General features: G+C 38.6%; 1 protein-coding gene across 6 annotated transcripts in view; it reads right to left on the bottom strand.

The window, feature by feature from the left end:
• FERMT2 (FERM domain containing kindlin 2) overlaps positions 1 to 20,531 on the bottom strand; it is a 71,290-nt gene extending 50,759 nt beyond the window's left edge. For 3 of the 6 annotated variants that reach the window (XM_082647148.1, XM_082647149.1, XM_082647153.1), the window contains exons 1-2: positions 20,225 to 20,530; positions 19,655 to 19,820 (exon numbers count right to left, since the gene is read on the bottom strand). In XM_082647148.1, the coding sequence (XP_082503274.1) occupies positions 19,655 to 19,811 (157 nt within the window). In that variant the 5' untranslated portion in view covers positions 19,812 to 19,820; positions 20,225 to 20,530. Of the gene's footprint in view, positions 1 to 19,654; positions 19,821 to 20,224 lie in introns of all 6 variants that reach the window. The other 3 variants (XM_082647150.1, XM_082647152.1, XM_082647151.1) reach the window with 2 other exon arrangements.
• Between the last annotated feature and the right edge of the window lie 299 nt (positions 20,532 to 20,830).

Here is a 20,830-nt window from a genome sequence, read left to right as displayed (position 1 = left end):
GTATCAATTATATGATAAACTAAGAACCAAAAAAGGGGGACAGGATTTTTTTTTAAAAAACAGTATTAGCCAAACAAAGCTTTCCAGGGGAAGAAAATAAAAATGAAAAACATTATCATGATTCTGATATAAAGTTCATCTTAATACAGTTTTAAAACGAATTGTTCAATTTTAAGAAGATAAATTTAAAAGTATACACTAACCTGAAATTTCTTTTTTAGCACCTGTCTACCAGAAAGCTTCAGAGTAAAAAATCAAACCACCACACTGATTATGAGCCTAGAAACACTTTCTATAACGGTGAAATTTACTTGATATAATTAACTTCTCCTCATTATGGAAGAAACACATCACAGGTGGGAAAAAGACTTTCAATTCCCCCAGCCATTTAAAAAAAATATTTTAATTAGTAAGTACTTTAATGGGAGAACTGTAATTACTTGTGATTATATTGCCATTTTGAAATTTCAATATTTGTTTTGGGAAAGCCCAATTATGTTATTTGAAGTTTGGCTGCAGAAATATATATTTTACAACTACTTACTTCGTTGTGACACAATGTATATAGTACCCTGCATCTTAAACTATTTTCCAGCACAGAATTTATCAACTAACTTTTAGAAACAACAAATCTGATCTAGCTCATAAGAACACAACCAAGGTTGGGACCTTTTCATATACTATGAGGTAAATGTCACACACATTACAGATGGTTTACTTTTTTCTTCAGGAATAAAGAACCCAAGGCAGAAAAAGATAATTTGTAAAGAATGATAGTAACCAAGCAGAGCAAGGCTGAGCTGAACTGAATTAATTGTAGGTAGGTATCTAATACTTTCTTCCCCATATCTCAATCCATTCACTTCTGCTCCCAATATCAACCATTAAGGAAGCTACAACATATATTCCCAGTGGGGGGAGAAGAGAGGAAAAAGCTGTACACCGCTAATAATAATAATAGTTTTGTAAATACTGACTTAAGTCACTTGGGTTCCCTTTGACTTACATCAAAAGACAATCCTGAAATAAGAACTTTGGCACAAATAGCTTATTTGGGGTGGGGGTGGGGGGACCCCAGGAAGCATACCTGAGGGGATTAGGAAAAGCAAAACAGAGGGAGAAAAGTCTATTAAGGATTCATTAACTTCTGTGGCTAACTGGAGTTCAGTCCTGTGAGATATCCTCCGAGGAATTACATAGAACATGACTTAGAATTATCCCCCTAAGGAAAGAGAAAGCTGGGGCATCTATCCAATTCCTTGGTTGAGGGCTGCTCCTAGGGCCATTCAATTCCCAGCATTTCCCCAGCTGCCACGCATGGGCTGGCCACCCTACACTCAAGCAGTTAACTCACCAAGGCTGAAATATTTACTACATGGACTTTTTACAGAAAGACTTTGTAGGCCCGGATGCAATAAAATCTCAACTTTGCATCACTTAGGCTTCAAACGCTAACCTCAGAAACAGGTACTTCCCGTGATCTTCCTCTTTAAAAATTTAACCCTCCCCATCAATTCCACCTTGGTTTTTTACACCAAAGGAATGGCACCCCTGCATCCAATAAGAATAAACATTGACAAGAAGGACATATAATCCAAAGACTGTGTACTAGAAACCTATGAATAGTTTGTTTACCCACAGAAAGAGAGAAAATCTTTTACTGACTGGCAACACTGGTAAAATCAGTCTTTTTTACCCACAGAAAATAGTAGGTAAGTAACAATATAGGAAAGAAAAATCACCCCAAATAAAAGCAGAAACAGGACACCAGAAAAGATCTGAAGTGTTGATAGGGCACATGCCAAGAGACAAAAACAGAGAAAAGCAGGCATTCTGACAGCAAAAGAAGTAGTCAGTGTTAGAAGATGGAATGGCTGGACTATGGGAGCCTGTAACATATGTTCAAATAGTATAATTTTTGGTAGCATTCTTGAAGACTCAAAATACCAGCAACCTAATCAGCATTAATTATAAGATAATCACTACTACAGAACAAGAACAAACAGCATCTATAAAATATTCATTAATTCCACTAATATCTACTGAACATTTACTGTGTGCCAGAAGGCACTATTCTAGTGCTAGAGATACAGTGATGAGAAGAACAAAGTGCCAGCATCTTTGAAGAAGGCCAATATGACTAGAATTGAGGAGGTGAAGCATCAGAGAGCTCGGCAGAAGCCTTGCATATTATAAAGTCGTTTAGCTTTTATTATGTGTGTGAGAGAAGCCACTAGAGCAGTGTTTTCCAGCTTGTTTGGCATTAGAATTATCTGAGCAACTTTTCAAATAGAGTAATGCCTGGACTCAGCCCAAACCACTCTGGGTGTGGGTCTAGAAATCGATTTTAAGCAGGGGAGTGATTTTTTTCCTCTTCTCTCTCACATCTTCTTTTGCTCAAGACAATCCCTCCTATATGAAATGATTATGTTCCAAAGTTCCTTTAAGTCTTAGAATTTAGATTTGCCACAAAGAAACATTATAAATAGGTTCCAAATCAGACTGTTACTCAAATCTAAAATAGCCCAAAGTATACTACTAGCAATATTACACTAAACTGATATCATAAGGCTTTTGCAGAATATATGGCTGATGTTCAACTAGAGATGTAAGGAAAACTGCTAAGTTGCACCTGAAGACTGTGGATTGGATGGAGAGGAAGAAAGACAATGTTGCTGTTAAGTTGTGAGGGAGACAAGGGCTTCCTGCTAAAGTAGGGCACTTGGCTACTCCCTCGTCATCCTTCCATAAACTCCAGGAATTAACTGGCCTCCTTCCTCTTTCCCAGCTACAATTTGTTGTCTTAAGCCAAGGTTTCTTTCCTCTACTAAAGCTCCTAAAAACAGAAGAGCTTTACCTTCTGCTTTCCTCTCTAATTCCTGAAACATAGGAACTATTCTGATGTTTCTAATGAAATGTTATTGCCAATAATGTGTAAAGACAAGGTCTACAAGTAAAATTAATGCTTAAATAAGTTTAAAAAATTATCTCTATAATGTTATCCCTAATGTTTATTGAAATGTAAAGGACATTAAATATTAATTTCGCTTTTCGATCACATCATCTTTTGTTCTTAAGAATGCCTCACTCTCACTCTTTTAGGTCTCTCTCCTCCCAAACTCCTTTTAATTTCAGAGGTGAGGCAGCTGAGGATACTGCTCCCTTGTTTTTAGGATGTGCCCTCGTGTTCTTGTTTTTAATCACTCAGACCTTCAAAAAAGGAAATAGGCAAAATGGACGAAGTGTTGCTCTTCAGGTACACAACCAATAAATGAATCAATAAACATTTTCCAAGGACCTACCATATGCCAGACACTAAACTAGGCCATGGGAATACATAACTAGTTTCGTAAGAATTCCCATCAAAGAGTCACTTACAGTCCAAGTGAGGGACGCGGACAGTGGCAGAAAGATCAGAATCCAGTTCTAATAGGTATCTAACTGATATCTCAACTGAAGAGTCAGCATGAGAAAATGGGCTCACAGACTAAATTTATGTTCACTCAGCTCTGCCCAAGGTTAACAAACTCTGTCTCCCAGGCACACAGAGACCTGGTATTTCCACTTTATTTAATAATTTCTTTACCTCCCTACAGATGTCCAATCTGTCCTCTTCCTCACTCCTAAATACCTATTTCCTATAAGACTGCTAGTTCATTAGGGTCTCAAAGAGCTACAGGGAAATAGTCACTCAAACCACTCCATTTCTCTGTTCCAATACTATCCATACTTTGGAATGTCAATTTATTTATATATAATGGACCCCAGTCCCCTCCATACACCAAGAAGCTAGTCAATTCAAGATATATCCTAAGAAAGATATGGATTACACCAGATAATTAAGGACTAGACCATGGAAACTGTGATTCAAGTGAGGGTTGGTTTCAAGAGGTCCATCCTAGAACCGGCCAACGCTACAAAGTGACTCATCAGTTCACTCTCAAAACACCAAGTGTGAAGGAATATTTATATTATGCATGTCTTTAACTGATTTAACAATGGCAGTTACAGACAATAAAACTCAAAAAGGTTATGGTTAGTAGCTATTTTACTATTTGAAGAATGAGTATAGTACTATGCAAAATTAAACTGAGTTCAAAATAAGTGAAGAACACAAACAGGTATCAACTGTAAAGACACAATTTAGAAAAATAATGTAATTAACCACTTTTGATTTTACATTAGAAACTAGAATTATATAAAATGAATACTCTATCATCTAAAAATAATTGTAATAACTTCCAAGTCATTCCTCTCTTCTTTAAGACTGTTCTACAGAGACCAGAAGTAAATTCCTCAATTATTTTTAATCTTATTGTAGAAGAGTAACCCTCCCTTCCAGACTACGCTTCATTCTAGAGGAATAATCCCCAACAGATTCTCAGCAGTGTATTCTATACTACATTACTACAAGGCTATCTATGACTGAATCAAAGTTACTATAATAGGATTATTAGTATACTAGAAAGAAGTATATTCCTGATTTTCCACAGCTATGAAAAGCAGAAACAGACTGCTTTAAAAAAAGTCCCAGAGCTAACTCAGCTGACATATACTTTTGTTAATCAATAAAATGAAAAAAGGAAACACTAGCAATGAAGCATGTAAATATTCCATAATTCAGTAACTGTCCCCCACTCACCCCGTCCATTCAACAAATTAAGGGAGACTACACCAAGATCATATAAATAGTAATTATATTAACCTAATCTTTAAAATTGAATATCTCTCTCCAAGGTCTAGTTTCTTCCTCGGTTTTTCTTTCTATCAAAGTACTATGGAATTTACCTCTCAAACAGCTGTTAAATTTGTCCCTTCCTTTCTTTTTATTACACTGCTTTAGCTTAAGTCCTCAGCATCTCTTGTCTGAACTACTATGATCCCATTTTTTACAAAACTATCTGAGTTATCTTTTAAAATGCAAATTTGATCATTTTACTTCTCTACCGTTAACTTTACAGGTCCTTCTGTTGCTGAAGTGTTTTATCACCTCTTAGCAGGTTACACAAACCTTAACCATCTGTGCCCCACACTGCTTGGCTATCCCCAGGTACAGCTCAGGCTCTGGCCCAGTTTGTGAAACAACTTGATGTTTTGTGCGTCCTTGATTGGATACCTTTCTCTTCCTCCCCTCATCAAGCTGACAAAATCCTACCAAAAACCAAATATTACTATCTCCAAGCCTTCACTGACCCTCCTGTTAAAGCCGTTACGTACATCTTAGCACTCTGAATATATACCACACTTCATTATAATTGATTTTATGTAACTACCTTCTTCCACTAGATTATGGGTCTTTGATCTTATTTATCTTGTACCTCAAAGGCAGAGCCCAGGGACTTTCCTGGTGGTGCAGTGGTTAAGAATCCACCTGTCAATGCAGGAGACACGGGTTCGATCCCTGGTCCAGGAAGATCCCACATGCCGCAGAGCAACTAAGCCCGTGCGCCACAACTACTGAGCCTGCACTCTAGAGCTCGCAAGCCACAACTACTGAGCCCTCATGCCACAACTACTGAAGCCCATGTGTGCCTAGAGCCCATGCTCCACAACAAGAGAAGCCACCGCAATGAGAAACACGTGCACCGCAAGGAAGAGTAGGCCCCGTTCGCCGCAACTAGAGAAAGCCCGCGTGCAGCAATGAAGACCCAACATAGCCGAAAATAAATAAGTAAAATAAATAAATTTTTTAAAAGGCAGAGCCCAGGGCCTGGCACATGGAATTAAACCAATAAATATTTGTAATATGCAGGCAACGTGTAAACTCTTAAGTGTATACAGGCAAATGAAAAAATAATAAAACTGGTATTTACTGTACTGTAATTTAAAACATTAGAAATATTGAGAAGTGTTACACTTCTTTGTAAAAACTTACCAAGAGTAGTTTTATTCATTTATTTATTTTCGCTGCACCAGGTCTTGCTGCATGAGGGATCTTTAGTTGCAGCATGCAGACTTCTTAGTTGCGGCATGTGGACTCTTAGTTGAGGCATGCATGTAGGATCTAGTTCCCCGACCAGGGATCGAACCCGGGCCCCCTGCATTGGGAGCGTGGAGTCTTACCCACTGGACCACCAGGGAAGTCCCCAAGAATAGTTTAAATACTACTTGTCTATGCCCTGGAAAATTATCATACTCCTTTCTAGGTCTGGATCAATTTCCAACATTTTATCCTGCGTACTTTCAATGCCATGCTATATCTCCGAGAGTTCTTTTAATATGCAGTTTTTTGCTGGTGTCGCTTCCTCTGAGACATCTTTGTCTTTTTTGTCATACCACTTAATCTCATTTATGTCAATAAGTCTGCCTTCACTAAATTCCTCTGGCTGTGTATCTAGAGTCTCTCAGATGGCAACAGCACCCGCATTCCCACGGTGAGCTGTTTCTTCTATAACTCCATTTAGTCTTGATTCAAATTTCAGTTCTGGCATCACCACTTTTTGGATTTTTCTGCTGCACATTTATCTTTGTTGGCCAATTCCCTCTTTCAGTTATCCATTTAAAAAAAATCTCATGAGTTTATCAGTGGGAGAAAAAGAAGCAACACAACTACATATGCTGGCTTATGCATGAACACAAATATACAGTAACCAATCATGGACAGACTGAAATATGTGATATGACTGGTCACCGATCATGATTCACATGTTACTGACACAGTGAACTGTAGACTGAAGAGCTAGAAGCAAAGTTGGTACTTTATGCAGTTACTCAAAGTATGGTGGTAACTAAAATGTGAACCATGTTGTTGGATAACTGGTGTTAACTAAACCATGATAACTGAAACATGTGCATACTGAAACTGTGCAAAATACTGATGGTTTCCAAAAATATGATATGTCCTTTTCTTAAAAAAAATGTTTTTCATCTGTTAGCATAAGCAGTAAACTGCTTCAAACTTTACATATCATTCAAGTTGCCAAATTATTTCAATTAAAGTACCCCATTCAATTTTAGCTTAAGAAAACTATTGGTTTACATTAAGACTTCAATGACTGGCTAAAGCAGATGCATCACCCAGTTTTCAAAAACATTTAGAAACTAAACTCCTGATTAAAAAGTGACTCACTGATGTTTCTTTGACATAGCTAACTTGATTGAAAATTAGGAATTCACTCATCAAAACAAAACAAAATCAACTAAGTTTACAAATGGCCTTCTGAAGTTACTCACAAACCCAAAATAATGTTTATCAATTTCAATATCAATTATTTCCTATTATAAAATATACTAACTCAAAGTAGTTGAGGAGCTTTACCAGATGACATACATGCATGCAATTACAGAGTGCGCACAAACAGAAGTCATGTCAATTATTCATTTCCAGAGGGTGGGTAACTTTCTATCCAATCCAACGGCTTACTACTAATTTGGTTCAACTTGACTTAGTTCCTAGAAGACTGGACTCAGAGTCCATGCAATGTCAACATGTAACAAATTCTAAGAGAGTTAACATCAAGGCTGAATGTATCAGTTAGTATTTGACTCACAGAGGTAATATAACTGGATTTGTCTTTTAAAGTTGGTCAAAGGCACTAGCTATTCTATAGTTCAAAAAAGAAGTAACTTAAGAATATTTTATTGGCTTTGACATTTAAAATTTATCTCAGAAACAAATTCTAATACAGGACTGGAGTGCAGACTACTGAAAAGATATTTCTTGGAATCCAAGAGGCTTACTACTGCTTGTATCTTATGTTACTGACACATATGTACATGATGAACTCCAAATTTGTAAAGATCTAATGTCTCTCCCAATTTAAAATCTATTATTGGTACCTCACAGCTCTTAGTACAAGTGTTTTAAACCTGGTTTACAACGCACTTCAAGCACTTGCTTATTTCTTAAGCCTGTCAAGTCACGGGTTCCCCAGGACCATTCCTCCATCATCATTAGACTTCTTTCAGTTCCTCAAATGGCAGCCTTCCCTTGTTCCCATGCTCTCATGCTGGGACTTCTCATCTTCTCCCAACCTGTTGTTCTTTTATCCCATGCCCCCATGCTAAGATCCTTTGTCACTCTTCTGGCTAATTCCTACTCCACCGTCAGCCCTCGTTTTAAAAGTAATTTCCTCCAGAAACCCTTCCCCATTGACTAGGTCAGATTCCCCAGTACATACTCTCAGAACTATTTCAATTATCCTAACACTCATCACATTATAGCAATTACTTATTTAAAGACTGTCTTGCCCCTAAGACTACAAGTTGAATGAGTGTAAGGAATAAGCTAATTTTGTTCACTTCTTGTCTCTCTCATTCATAGTATGGCATCTAGCATTCAGCAGGTTCTCATTTAAAACATTAAGTGGGTGCGTGAAGGAATAATAGAACAGAATATCATTTCCTCACTTACTTAACTATATCTTTCCTCTCTATAATTATTATCTTCTACTTCTCTAAGCTAGTCTCCAGAACACCATAAACACCGCAATCCTCAATCCAGAATGCCTTTCTTCCTAACTTTTCACGCTGGCCCTCTTTAAATAAAGCCAGTCTCTGTTCATGCTTCTAAATCTCCACCACCTTCCTGTACCACTTATTTGGCACTTCACAACCAGACTGTCAACTCAAAGCAATCTTCCGTTTCCATTTTGGTACTAGAAAGCTGCTCACGTTTTGAGTGGGGACTATGTCCCATTACCTAATATAATGGTTGGCCCTCCATAAATGTTTTGCTTGCTGCTACTACTGATGAGGTCAAGTTCATGTACCTCTTTAATCCCCACAAAAGTCTCATGTTATAAACCTCTCTAACCTATTGAAAACAGAATATGAGTGTACAGACTTTAGGTAGGAATATTTATATGCGAATGTCTCCTCTTGCTCTAAAGCCCCTCCTTCCTAGTCTAAGTTCTTTAAGGCATTTATTCCCCAAACTCATAAGGTGAGATATTTAATAGTGAGATATCCCAGAGGTCCATTAGGACCCTCAATAAAATAACACCAGTTACTCTAACAGAACTTACTATGTGCCACTGTGTGCTTTACACATAGGTATTCATTTAATCCTCACAACAACCCTAGGAGGTAAGTATACCATTATCTCCATTTTACTTGTAAGGAAACTAAGTCACAGCAATGCTAAATAACTTGACACAAGGTCACAAAGCTTATAGGGAGTGAAGCCAGTATTTAAACCCAAGGCAGTGTGGCTTCGGGGAATATATTCAGAGTTCAGAACCATTAAACAAAACTTCCAACAGCAAGAAAATAAGAAGAGGTTTCTGGTTAAGTACTACATAAATACAATGAAAATGAATTAGCCTACTTCAATCCACAGTTCAAATTTATGTTTTAGGTTTACATAGTATTTGAAGGACAACTGAGGATAACATTTTTTTGAGCTCTTAATATAGGCAGTCTACTTATTACCAGGGATTCTGTTAATACTTTTAACACCATACTCAGTTGGTTAACTGAGTAACTCCAAGAAACAGGGAAGTAAACTAAGGTTAAGGTTAAATGAGACTAATAATCAGGAGAGGTTAAAATAACATGCCAAGGTCATATATAACTCGAAGTGGCATGTCTTAGACTTAAGTTCTTAAACACTAACGAAGTTCACCTTTTAAAGAAGGCACTTGCCTAAACAAGAACATTAAATTTATTGGAAATACCCTCCATTTAAGCATAGTTTATCTATAATTTTGTACATATTGAAGCATAAAATCTACTGCTTCTAAAACATGTTATACTTTTTAAAAATATTACCCATAGTGATGCAAGTTAGCATAATAAAGTTAAAATGCATTCCTAATATGGTAGAGGATAAATCAGTACTATTTGGCTTACCTTTATAAATGACACTTTCTCAATCTTTTATAAAATATTATTTCTCTAGCTCAGTAAAAGGGAACATTTTACACAGCTACATTTCATCATCAACATAGCTACACTGACAAAGGCTATTCTAAAACACTTCATATATATTAACTAACTGAATCCTTATACTAATCCTAGGATAAAGATACTATTATTATTCCCATTTTACAGATGAGCAAGCAGAGGCACAGACAGGTAGGTCACAGAGCTGCACAGCTAGAATATGGTAAAGTCAGGACTGTGACACAGTCAGGAGGCCCTCCCACAGTCTGTGGTCCACAACAAGGGCATTCTATCACAGCAACAGATTTCATCAACACCTTGCATAAAACCTTAAAATGATACAGCAATTGTTTGCTTTCTTCAAGTTATTTTTAATTTCAAAGGTTATGAAATTCAGGAGCTGCATTAAGGAACAATAAGCCTGGAGGCACTTATCCAACAGACATCTTCATCTACAATAAATAATGCTGGCACTTGATTGGTGTTTTATTCATAACCTTGAGCGTTCCATTAAGAAAAGATATCAAAACCATCAACACACTGATGCTTTAACATCACAATTGATCTTTAAAATACTTAATGTAGTTTTTAGTTACAGCATAATATAAGACAGGTAAATATCTCAGAAAAGATTCACTACCGATTCCAAAGCAAATGTCACCTCCTCTGGGCCGAAGGTTATCGGCTCCATAACCTTGAAAACTGTATAAGGGTTGCCCAAGGATACACTGAAACTGGATGGTCCTTATACAACTAAATAGTAGATAATCGAGTCTGAAAACTGAATCGTGAAAGGAAAGGAAACTGAAATGTAAACTCCACATTTCAATGATTTATTGCTTATCTTCTTCTCTTAACACTGATTCACTTAGAAGCAAAATTATTGAAACTGAGAGAAAATATCAGAAAATAAATTTTCAAGACATTTTACCACGTAACTCTGAGTCACTATGAATAAATAGTGTAGTATTCTCAATGAAGGAAGGTAGACCAGGATTCGAATAATGACCCTTTATACACAACAGTACTGTTTTAGCTTATCTTCTAGTTTAGAGAGAGATCATATTTGAAAAATTTTCAAAGAATTCTAATAACATTACAAAGGTAAGGGAACAAACATAAATGAAGGCGTATTCTGTGTTTATCTATATTGTACAAATAAGGAAACTGAGATCCTTAACGTGAAAACCCTGACTTAAAAAATTTTTTAAATCACACAGCTATTAAGTGGGATGGTCAGGATTGGAATCCAGACTTAATTCTTTCTATAACATTAAACCCTGAAACGTTTATTATTCAATGATGCTTTACTATAGATCTATTTTTATGACTAAAGTTCTAAAAAATCTAACTTTTCTAGTAGATCGATGGTAAATCAGTTTTCATTGGACTATTATTTTACACCTCAGATTCTACCAAATTAAAGTTGTAATTACATTATTTTAAATTGATATGATGCAATTATTTCCTTTCTAATACATTATCACTACTTTACCTCACATATTCCTCCTTATTAACATACAAATAGACAGAAGCTATACAACTTCCAGGACAAAATCTTTGAGACCTTGCCTAGGCCAATTTCCTTGCATGAGACAATTTTTTAAAAGTTCAATCCAGAAAAGAAAAATCTTGATAAAATGGACTTCCTCTAAATTTTGCTCTTTGAAAGATACGGTTAAGAAAATAAAAAGACAAGCCATAGACTGGGAGGAAATACTGCAAAACACATATCTGATAAAGTACTTGTATCTAGAATAAAGAACTCTTAAAACTCAGTAAGAAAACAAACACCACAATTTAAAAAAATAGGCAAAAGATATGAAGACTGTTCACTAAGATATACAGATGACATATAAGCATGTGAAAAGCTTCCCATCGTTAGTCATTAGGGAAATGTGAATTAAAATCATAATGAGATACCACTACATACTTTATTAGACTGACTAAACAAAAATAAAAACAAAAACACCTGACAATACCAAGTGCTAAGGGAGGACTGAGAGCAACTGGAACTCTCAAAAAAATTTTTTTCAATTCTTATACCATGCTGATAGGCATGCAAAATGATGTGGTCACTTTGGAAAAACTGGGCAGTTTCCTAAAAAATTTAAGCATGGGGGATGGTGGGGGTGGGGGTGGTGGGATGAACTGGGAGATTGGGATTGACATGTATACACTAACATGCATAAAATAGATAACTAATGAGAACCTGCTGCATAAAAAATAAAATAAAATAAAATTCAAAAAATAAATTTAAGCAAATACTTAGGATACTACCCACCAATCCCTCTCCTTGGTAGTTATCCAAGAGAAATGAAAATACACATTCATGGAAATGTTTACAACAGCCCAATTCATAATCTCCCCAAACTGGAAACAACACTGGTAGACTGGAAACACTGGAAACAAGTGGTAGATGGATAAACTGTGGTACACATCCATACAATGAACTACAACTCAACAACAACAACAAAAAACTACTGATACACACAAATCTAAAATGTATTATGCTAAAAATATTTTTTAAATAAAATAAAATGTATTATACTAAGCAAAAGAAACCACCCTCAAAGCTACGTGGTTCCATTTATATGACATTCTAGAAAAGGCATTCAGTGGTTTTTAGAAGCTGGGGTTGAGGGGATGGGCTGATTATAAAGGAACACAAAGACTTTTTGTAGTGTTGGGAAAGTTCTATATCTTGATTGTGATTGTTTTACATGACTGCATGGGTTTGTCAAAACTCAGCACATTATACTAAAAAGTATGAATTTTACTATACATAAATTATACCTCGTAAGCTTGACATTAAGAAAAAATTAACAAGCAAAAAATGCAATAATTATGCAAAAATTTGTTACAAATGAATTATACTGGATATGAATTTGTAACCACAAACCCAAGTGTAGAATGTCACATCTCATTTAAAAAATTATCTTATAATATTCTTTTAGAATATTTGTTTACCTCACACTGGGCATATACCATTTTGTAATGTACAGTGGCATCAGCATTATTAATTTTTATTTCAGTAATATAATTATTTAAATAAAAATACTGAATATGGGGCTTCCCTGGCGGCGCCGTGGTTGAGAGTCTGCCTGCCGATGCAGGGGACACGGGTTTGTGCCCCGGTCCAGGAAGATACCACATGCCGCGGAGCGGCTGGGCCCGTGAGCCATGGCCACTGAGCCTGCGCGTCCACAGCCCGTGCTCCGCAACGGGAGAAGCCACAACAGTGAGAGGCCCGCGTACCGCAAAAAAAAAAAAAAAAAAAAAAAAAACTGACTATGTTAGCTTTTTTCTTAAACCACTTTCATTAGTTTCTAAATGGGCTTAATGTTTTCATATGCCAAGGCACAATTTTGTATCATTCCTTTGTTGTAAGTGAATAAAAAACATACTACTGAGGCCTTCGTGGTTATAAATTTTTCAAATCTCTGGAATACCATCGTCCACTTGTTGGTCCATTCCATTTCAGAAATCTCATGAAAACAGTAGTTAAATAGCTCTTTGCTACATTACAGGGGCAGGTGTGTTTGGAAGTGAGCGAAAGAGCGGAATGATAGCTATTTTCCTTGTTGTTTAGGGGGTGAGAGCACAAAGCAGTCCCAAACTAGGCTCCTTCTGAGGAGTACAGTTCTCCACGATTAAAGCTAGAACCTATTAAACAGTCTAGATTATATCTTAACTCCTTTCAAAAGGAGTCCCTCCCTGATCCCCATCCCCGGTTCAGGGTATTCAGGGACTTTCAATGCCACTCTCATTTGTATAGCACAAAGAGTCCATGTAATGCATTTTCACATGTAGTATCTCTTTTCCCACCAAGACCTGTAAGAAAGTTTTCTTAAATTTGCATTTTACAGATGTCAAAACCCACTCAGCAGACTGGATTAGCTGTCCAGTGATCACACAAACCAATACGTGGCAGAGCCAGAATATTGTTTATTATTCTATGGATGCATTAACATTTACTACAGTCTAAAGACAACCAACACTATGGGAAATCTATACCCAATGATGTCTAAAACTATTATCTATACCTTATCCGATAGAAAGCTAAGAAGAAAACTGAACTTTAAAGATAAAAGTGTATGAAAAAGAACCTATAAACATATCATTCTAGGGCTTCCCTGGTGGCATAGTGGTTGAGAGTCCGCCTGGCTTTGCAGGGGATGCGGGTTCGTGCCCCGGTCCGGGAAGATCCCACATGCCGCGGAGCGGCTGGGCCCGTGAGCCATGGCCGCTGAGCCTGCGCGTCTGGAGCCTGTGCGCCACAACAGGAGAGGCCACAACAGTGAAAGGCCCGCGTACCGGAAAAAAAAAAAAAGCTAAGGAACTGTTCCATAGGGTGGCTATGAAGTCTGAAAACAGGTACAATTGCTTTACACGTATCTTAATGTAATATTAATAAGCCACATATTACATATTCTCCTATGGTTCCAAACTTGGTAGCCATTGTGTATATTAAAAGAAACTAAGTAAAGAGGTCAATTTAGTGATAGTTAAATGTAGAATGAAATCCTGGATGGAAAAGACAAAGGCCAATACTGGAACAACTGGCAAATCTGAAATACGGATACATGTCAGACAATTAGTATTGAACATGTTAGTACTGAATCAATGTTACATTTCCTGAATTTGATAACTGTAATGTAATACCTAAGAGAAGTCCTTGTTCTTAGGTGATACATATTTTAAGTACTTAGGGATGAAGGGTTATGATGTGTGCAAATACCTCAAATGGTTCCCAAAAAATGTGTATGTGTTTACGTGTAAGAGAAATCAAATTACAAAATGTTAACTGATGGTCTAGATGAAGATTATAGTGTTCACAGTTATTATTCTTGAACTTATAAGTTTGAAATTTCAAAAAATAATTAGTTGAAGGTAAAAAGCAAAACTTTAAATTTTCTTTCAATTTTCTTCAATAGCTAACAGACGTTTCCGACAAGATCTTTTCTAAGAAACTGAATAAAAAAGATATATCCTTCCTAGTGCCTCTATAAATAAGTTAACTCTAGTTGGAATCAAACAGTATTTGTTGATCTTTTAAAAACTGTGTATAAAACACGGGAGCAAACCACACATAATGTATCCAAGGAATAGCTTATACTTTATTAGGTGCTATGAGAATTTCAGTAAAATTTACAAACTGCCCTTTATTTTAAGGAGCTTAAGATGTGCTGAGAAACATAAAATTCAATGTCCAGCTCCTGTGGATCATTAACAGTACTCTAAACACTTATAAGACAGTACATATTTAACTAAAATTTTCCTCACTCTAATATATATGATTTCACCATTAGGTGTTTCTCCCACCCCACTCCAAAAGATTTTCAAATTTATTTTTATCTTAATATATTTCACTACAAATGCAGTGAGGCTGCATCATGTAGACATTTTACTTCCATGAATTCAACCATAAGCTCTCAGGGGGAAAAACTGAGGATTTCAACAGCACAGCACCATTCCACGAAATAAGCATACCTTCCCCAAGGAGCACTAAGCAGGAGTATAAGGGAGCTGTCCAGTAACATATGTGTCTCTCCCTGTGTGCATCTTGCCAAGCTCTGATCCTAGTATTCAAAGCATTTTTGTGTAACAAAGCCCCTAATGCAAGCCAATTGCTTCATCTGGGGCTCAACTAAAGAAATTTATCTTTGGAGTTTCTGAAGGAAAAACTAGCTATTTTGCACTCCTATGAAATGAATGTATGGAAACCATACTTCATGATGACTTTAAGGGATTTTTAAGGTCATCTGAACCAAAATCTTTTTTTTGGGGGGGGGGCGGTCATCACGTGTGCTAAATTCACAGTTTAACTCAATCCTAACATGCAACTCCAACGCAAATGTACTTTATTTCATTATTATAGCAAGAACATGACACACTTTAAAGCAAGGATGACTTCTTTCCAAAGGCTACATCCAGAAACATATTCCTCAAATTTTCTAAGTCAACTCCATATATTTTTTTAGGTGCTCCTGAGTTTGCCAATTTACATTTTTTCCTCTGGATTATCATTTAATCTGATTTAACCCAACTTCTACATTCTTCCTACCCATAGAATCAGAGTTAGAAGAAACTTAGAAATCACACAGCCTATTCCTCCCTCCAACCTCATAGAGCTGTTGGCTGGAGATTTCCATTCACTAAGTTCCATGTTATAATAAATTCCTTACTCTCTAACTACCATAAATTTTTCTAGAAAATTAAAGATCTAATTGTACACAATTCTAAAAAGACAATTTTTATAAAGTGATACTAAAATGCAGTGAAACAAAGCATCTCTCTGGCATCTTGAATCCTCAACACTTACTAACCTCTGAATCCTATGGAGTAGAACAGTTTTAATAATTCTCAATGATCTCCAGAGGAACGTCAGGGAATCCCATAAACCTGGGCCTCTTCCTTATAACATTTGTTTTTGAATACAATTATTTTATAATTTTATCCTCTGATGTCTTATTTTTATAATCCTTAACCCTGATGTCTTATATTTTAACTCTTTTCTTAAAAAAGAAAAAAACTAGGGACTTCCCTGGAGATCCAGTGGTTAAGATGCCGTGCTTCCACTGTAGGGGGCTCAGGTTCCATCCCTGGTCAGGGAACTAGATCCCACATCCCGCCTGGTGCGGCCCCCCCCCCCAAAAAAAAACAACTATAAGCTTTCAAAACTTTTTAACAAAAAGTACAATAAATTTTAAAAATTCTATTTAAAGCTTCTAATCTGGATTTTTAAAAAAATAAAGTGAAGTAACTTTTCGTTTTCAGAATGAGGTCGAAATTATTTGTCTAGTAGCAACCTAAAGTCATAGATGCAAAAAGTTTCTGTGACATCAGGATATAATTCCCTAAAGCCCACCTTTTCATGGTATACACTCTTTATTTTCTTGTAAAAGGTTAGTGCAGAATGACAAATGTGTTGTGTACTAAAATTTAAAAGGGATCGTTCAGATCTTTGAATGAAAGTCATAAATCTAAGAATCATGGTTGAATGACCTTAGCTGAAGAAGCACACAAGTTCTTTATAAAATTCTAACTAAATACAAAGATGTTGTCGACATTCTAAGGAACCATTACTTACTTTTACAGCTTGCTTAATTAAAGTGCCTAAGTCTGGGATGAACACTGTACCTTCAAAATAAGGCTGACCTTCAAGGGCCAAACCTTAGTGTTGTATCATAACCCTTTTCTTGATCACAGACCTCTTTGTGAATCTAATGAAAGCTAAAAAGCCTCTTCCCAGAAAATTTCACATGTGCACATACACACAAAATTTTAACACAATGTTGAGGGAAGGAGTCATCATGGACTCTATCCATCCCAGAGAAATAATTGCTATCGCTGATTATATGGAAGACAGCCTTAAAACATAATGCTTTGGTATTCATACACACTCTGATGAGAATAAGAAGGGTATCAAACACGCATCCGGAGTTTGAAAACGTAGGTGAAGGCTGTTCTGCGGCACCGTAAGTGTTCTGAGACCAGAGCACCCTGGTCTGCTAACTGTCCATCCCTGCTCTGCAATCCCCTCCAACATGACACCCTGTCTCATCCCTACCATGACCTCCACCTCTTATCTACACTCGGCAAGCTGCTCTGATCTACTTCGTTGACAAGTAACCATCCAGTCTGCCCTTTAATACCTTCAGTAACACAACTTAGGGCTTCAGAAGGCAGGCCATTCCAGTTTTAGGCAACTCTGAAGCATTATAAAGTTCTTTTCTAACCTGATTAGACTGGTTTGTAAATTTTAAATGCTGTCCTGAATTTCTCCTCTATTTATTTGCCAATAGGTAACAAAATAGCTTGCCATCCAAAGTATCTAATCCTAAAACCAGGAGCAAAAAATCATTTAGCCTTACTTTTTCCCAAACAGGAGAGTCAGAATTAAGCTGAAAAACACTTTCTATTTGAAAGTCAAAACCTAAGAGGATCAGTATTGGCTCAGTTCAAGAAAGATGTAAGGCTTTCACGTACACAACATCTCCTACCTTGTTGGGCTTCTTTTCACTGCATAAAATATTTAAAATGCATCAACATTAAAAGATTAAATTATAATCACTGCAAATTAACATCAGTTCTGTCTAAAAATAGTTTCTTCTCTGTATTTCTATTTATGCCTGTGATTCTGTAATAAACAGCTCTAATCAATGCAATATAAATATAGAAGTCATTATTTATTCATTAGATAAAGCCTGGCTTTCAAGAACTACAAGTTATCTCAGTCACCTTCAACAGGTCCTTTTTCACAATAAGGAATATCTCTTATTGAAACCGGAGTATTAATAAGGTCCATTTATCATATATAAAGCAATATCTGAAGAAAATGCTTGCTTCCTTTGAAAACAAAGGAAATACAAACAATTATATTTGAAATTTTCTTCCTAAAACGTAACCCCTCACTAGTGCTGAACAAAAAAGGTTCAGAAATATTCTGCACAGTGATTGATTAATCAGATAAGAACAATGCTAACGAACAGTTAAGTGGATAAACACAGAGCAAAATCTCATTTTCAAAGGGCCACGGGGGGGGGGGGGGCCCTCTGTCCTGCGTTTTGTCTCAGAGAATCAAACAATGCACAGTCCTAAGGAGGAGGCTACCCTGCAAGGAGCTTCTTTATGGTCCTTCAATAATTAAACTTCCTGCAGGAATCCAAAGAAGACCCATCTAAATGAATGCTGTCTTACACTGCAAATTACACTGGAGCACTATTTTGGTAAGTTTATGTGGCAGGTATACACTAATCCCTTGGTAAGAAATACATTTCCTGATAAATAACCACTTCTCTACTTTTCCAGAATGGCCAGAAGAAGGAATGCTGTGTTTTAAAGACACACACACACAAAGCCTAAAAAGATAATGCCATGCATTTCCACTTTTCAGAACCTGTATTACAAACAAATGGCACATTAAAGCTCAGGAACAGTCCTTCAAGCATTTCTCTTGTAATAAAAGCATCTATTGAATCATTTTAGTTGATTCTTCCAGCTGAAAATGGTTTCATCCATCACAAATGTGTACTGAAAAATTTTCTTACACTTCACATTGTTGGATACCCTATTATTTAAGACTGAGTCAGTTTTAAATCAATCAACATTTTAAAATCAATATATTTGTACCTAAGCAAATATGTCAATCTCAAGTTCAATAATGTCTGCTTTTTAATACAAAATTCTTTCACCAGCTTGTTATTCATATAAAATCGAACGCGGGAAATAACTTAAAGCACGGACTACTATAGGTAGTCAAACACTGCCCTACCCCTTATAAGAGTGGATGACGGCAACATTTCGATATACTCCATCACGTAGTAGTACAGCTACAAGACCTTCACATCAGCGCCAGAAGTTGAACAATTTCCAGTAGAATTTATTCTTAAATAGATTTTGCATCATCCTCAATACCAAACGTCACCAACGACCAGGTACACTGAAGATAAGTAATTGATAACCACAAACCCTGTAATATAACCCTCTCAACATTCACTTGCGCACTCTTTCATTTCTTTTAATGTGAAATCGCTAAGTGTAAAAAATTAAGGAATCTTCTCCGTTTACTACGCAGTTGAGCGTATTAATCGGGAGGCTGGAATCACCAAATTATGAAAATTTCAGAGTAACAATACAAAACAAGATTCAAAGGGAAAAAGGTCTATTTGCTTAAATACTGAGAGAGCTTACATTTTTTAAAAGTATTTGCGGGATGCCAAGCAAGATTTCCAAAATCCACCCGTCCTCCCGCCTTAAGTCACCCCCCCAACCCCGCGCCCAGCCTGGGTAGTCGTTACTTTGACGCGGCCGGGATGCTACTCACCGAGTTTTTCCACCAACTTGAGCATCACCCCTCCAATGTGCACCTCCCCGGTCACTCTTAGGGTGACATCGCGGTTCAGGTCCGTCACATGAACGCTCAATTCCCACGTCCCATCCGCATAGCAGCCATCTGGCATCCTTATCCCGTCTAGAGCCATGGCTCCTTCCTGCAAGCACGGAGGAAATGGCTCTCGTCAGCGTCACTCCCCCAAAGGCAGGCAAATCCCACTGAACTCGCAGAGTCGGCCGCGAGGTGAGAGAAGGTGGAGAACGCGAGGGTTTCCGCATGAACCCAAGTTCGGGAGAGACGCGGCGAGACCAGCTGCAGGCAGGATCCTGCGCCCCTTCCCAGCGGCTGCCCCGCGCTCCCGCCCGGCGGCGGCCCTCGGCGGACACGGCGCCGCCCGCCCCGCGCGGCCCCAGCCTAGCGGCCCTCGCCTAGCGGACCGCGGCGGGCTTCACCTGCCCGCCTGCTGGCCGCACCCAGGCTCGGGAGACGCCGCCTGCGGGCTCCACAGTCCTCCTCCCCGCCCACGCTACCCCTCGGTCCCCTCCGGGCCCGGCCCCTCACCGCGCGCTTCTCGCGCTCCCGGCCCGGGGCTCCCGCGGCAACAGGCGCGGGGCGAAGGCTCGCCCGGCGGCGGCGGCGGCTGTGGCTGCGGGTACCCTCCTCTGCGGGCGAAACGCTGCGTCCCGGCCGGAGCGACTAATGGAGTCCGGTCGTCGCGGCCCCTCGCCTCTCCCTCCGCGCTCCACCCCTCTCTCCCCGCCCCCTCAGTCCGAGTCCGGCTCCCTCCCCCTCGCCCCGCTAAGGCGCACGCAGCGGGTCTAGCCGCCTCGCCCCTCCCCCCGCGTGCCCTGCGGCCGCACTCGGGGCCGAGGCCGCGCGGACTCCCGGGCTGGGGGCGGGGCGGCGCGCGGCGGGGGAGCGAGCAGTGCGGGGGAGGCGGGGGCGCCCTCGGCGGCAGTAATCTCTGCCCCGCCGTGCCGCTGCCCTTTTATGGAAATGAAGGACCCGGCGTAGGGACTGAATCCAACATCCGGGCTCTCGGCGGCGGGACCTGAGGAGGGGGAGCCACGGGAGCGCAGCTGCCTCGCACCGGGGCGCTGCTGGGCGCCGGGCGCTGCGTTCCGCGCTCGCTTCTCTGGCTCAGCGAGGGCCCGCGACGGTGGGTGT

The sequence above is a fragment of the Grampus griseus genome, assembly GCF_964374135.1.
Source record: "Grampus griseus genome assembly, chromosome: 2".
Taxonomy (NCBI): Eukaryota; Metazoa; Chordata; class Mammalia; order Artiodactyla; family Delphinidae; genus Grampus; species Grampus griseus.
Note: the sequence above shows the minus strand (reverse complement) of the source record. Positions and strands in the feature narration are given on the sequence as shown.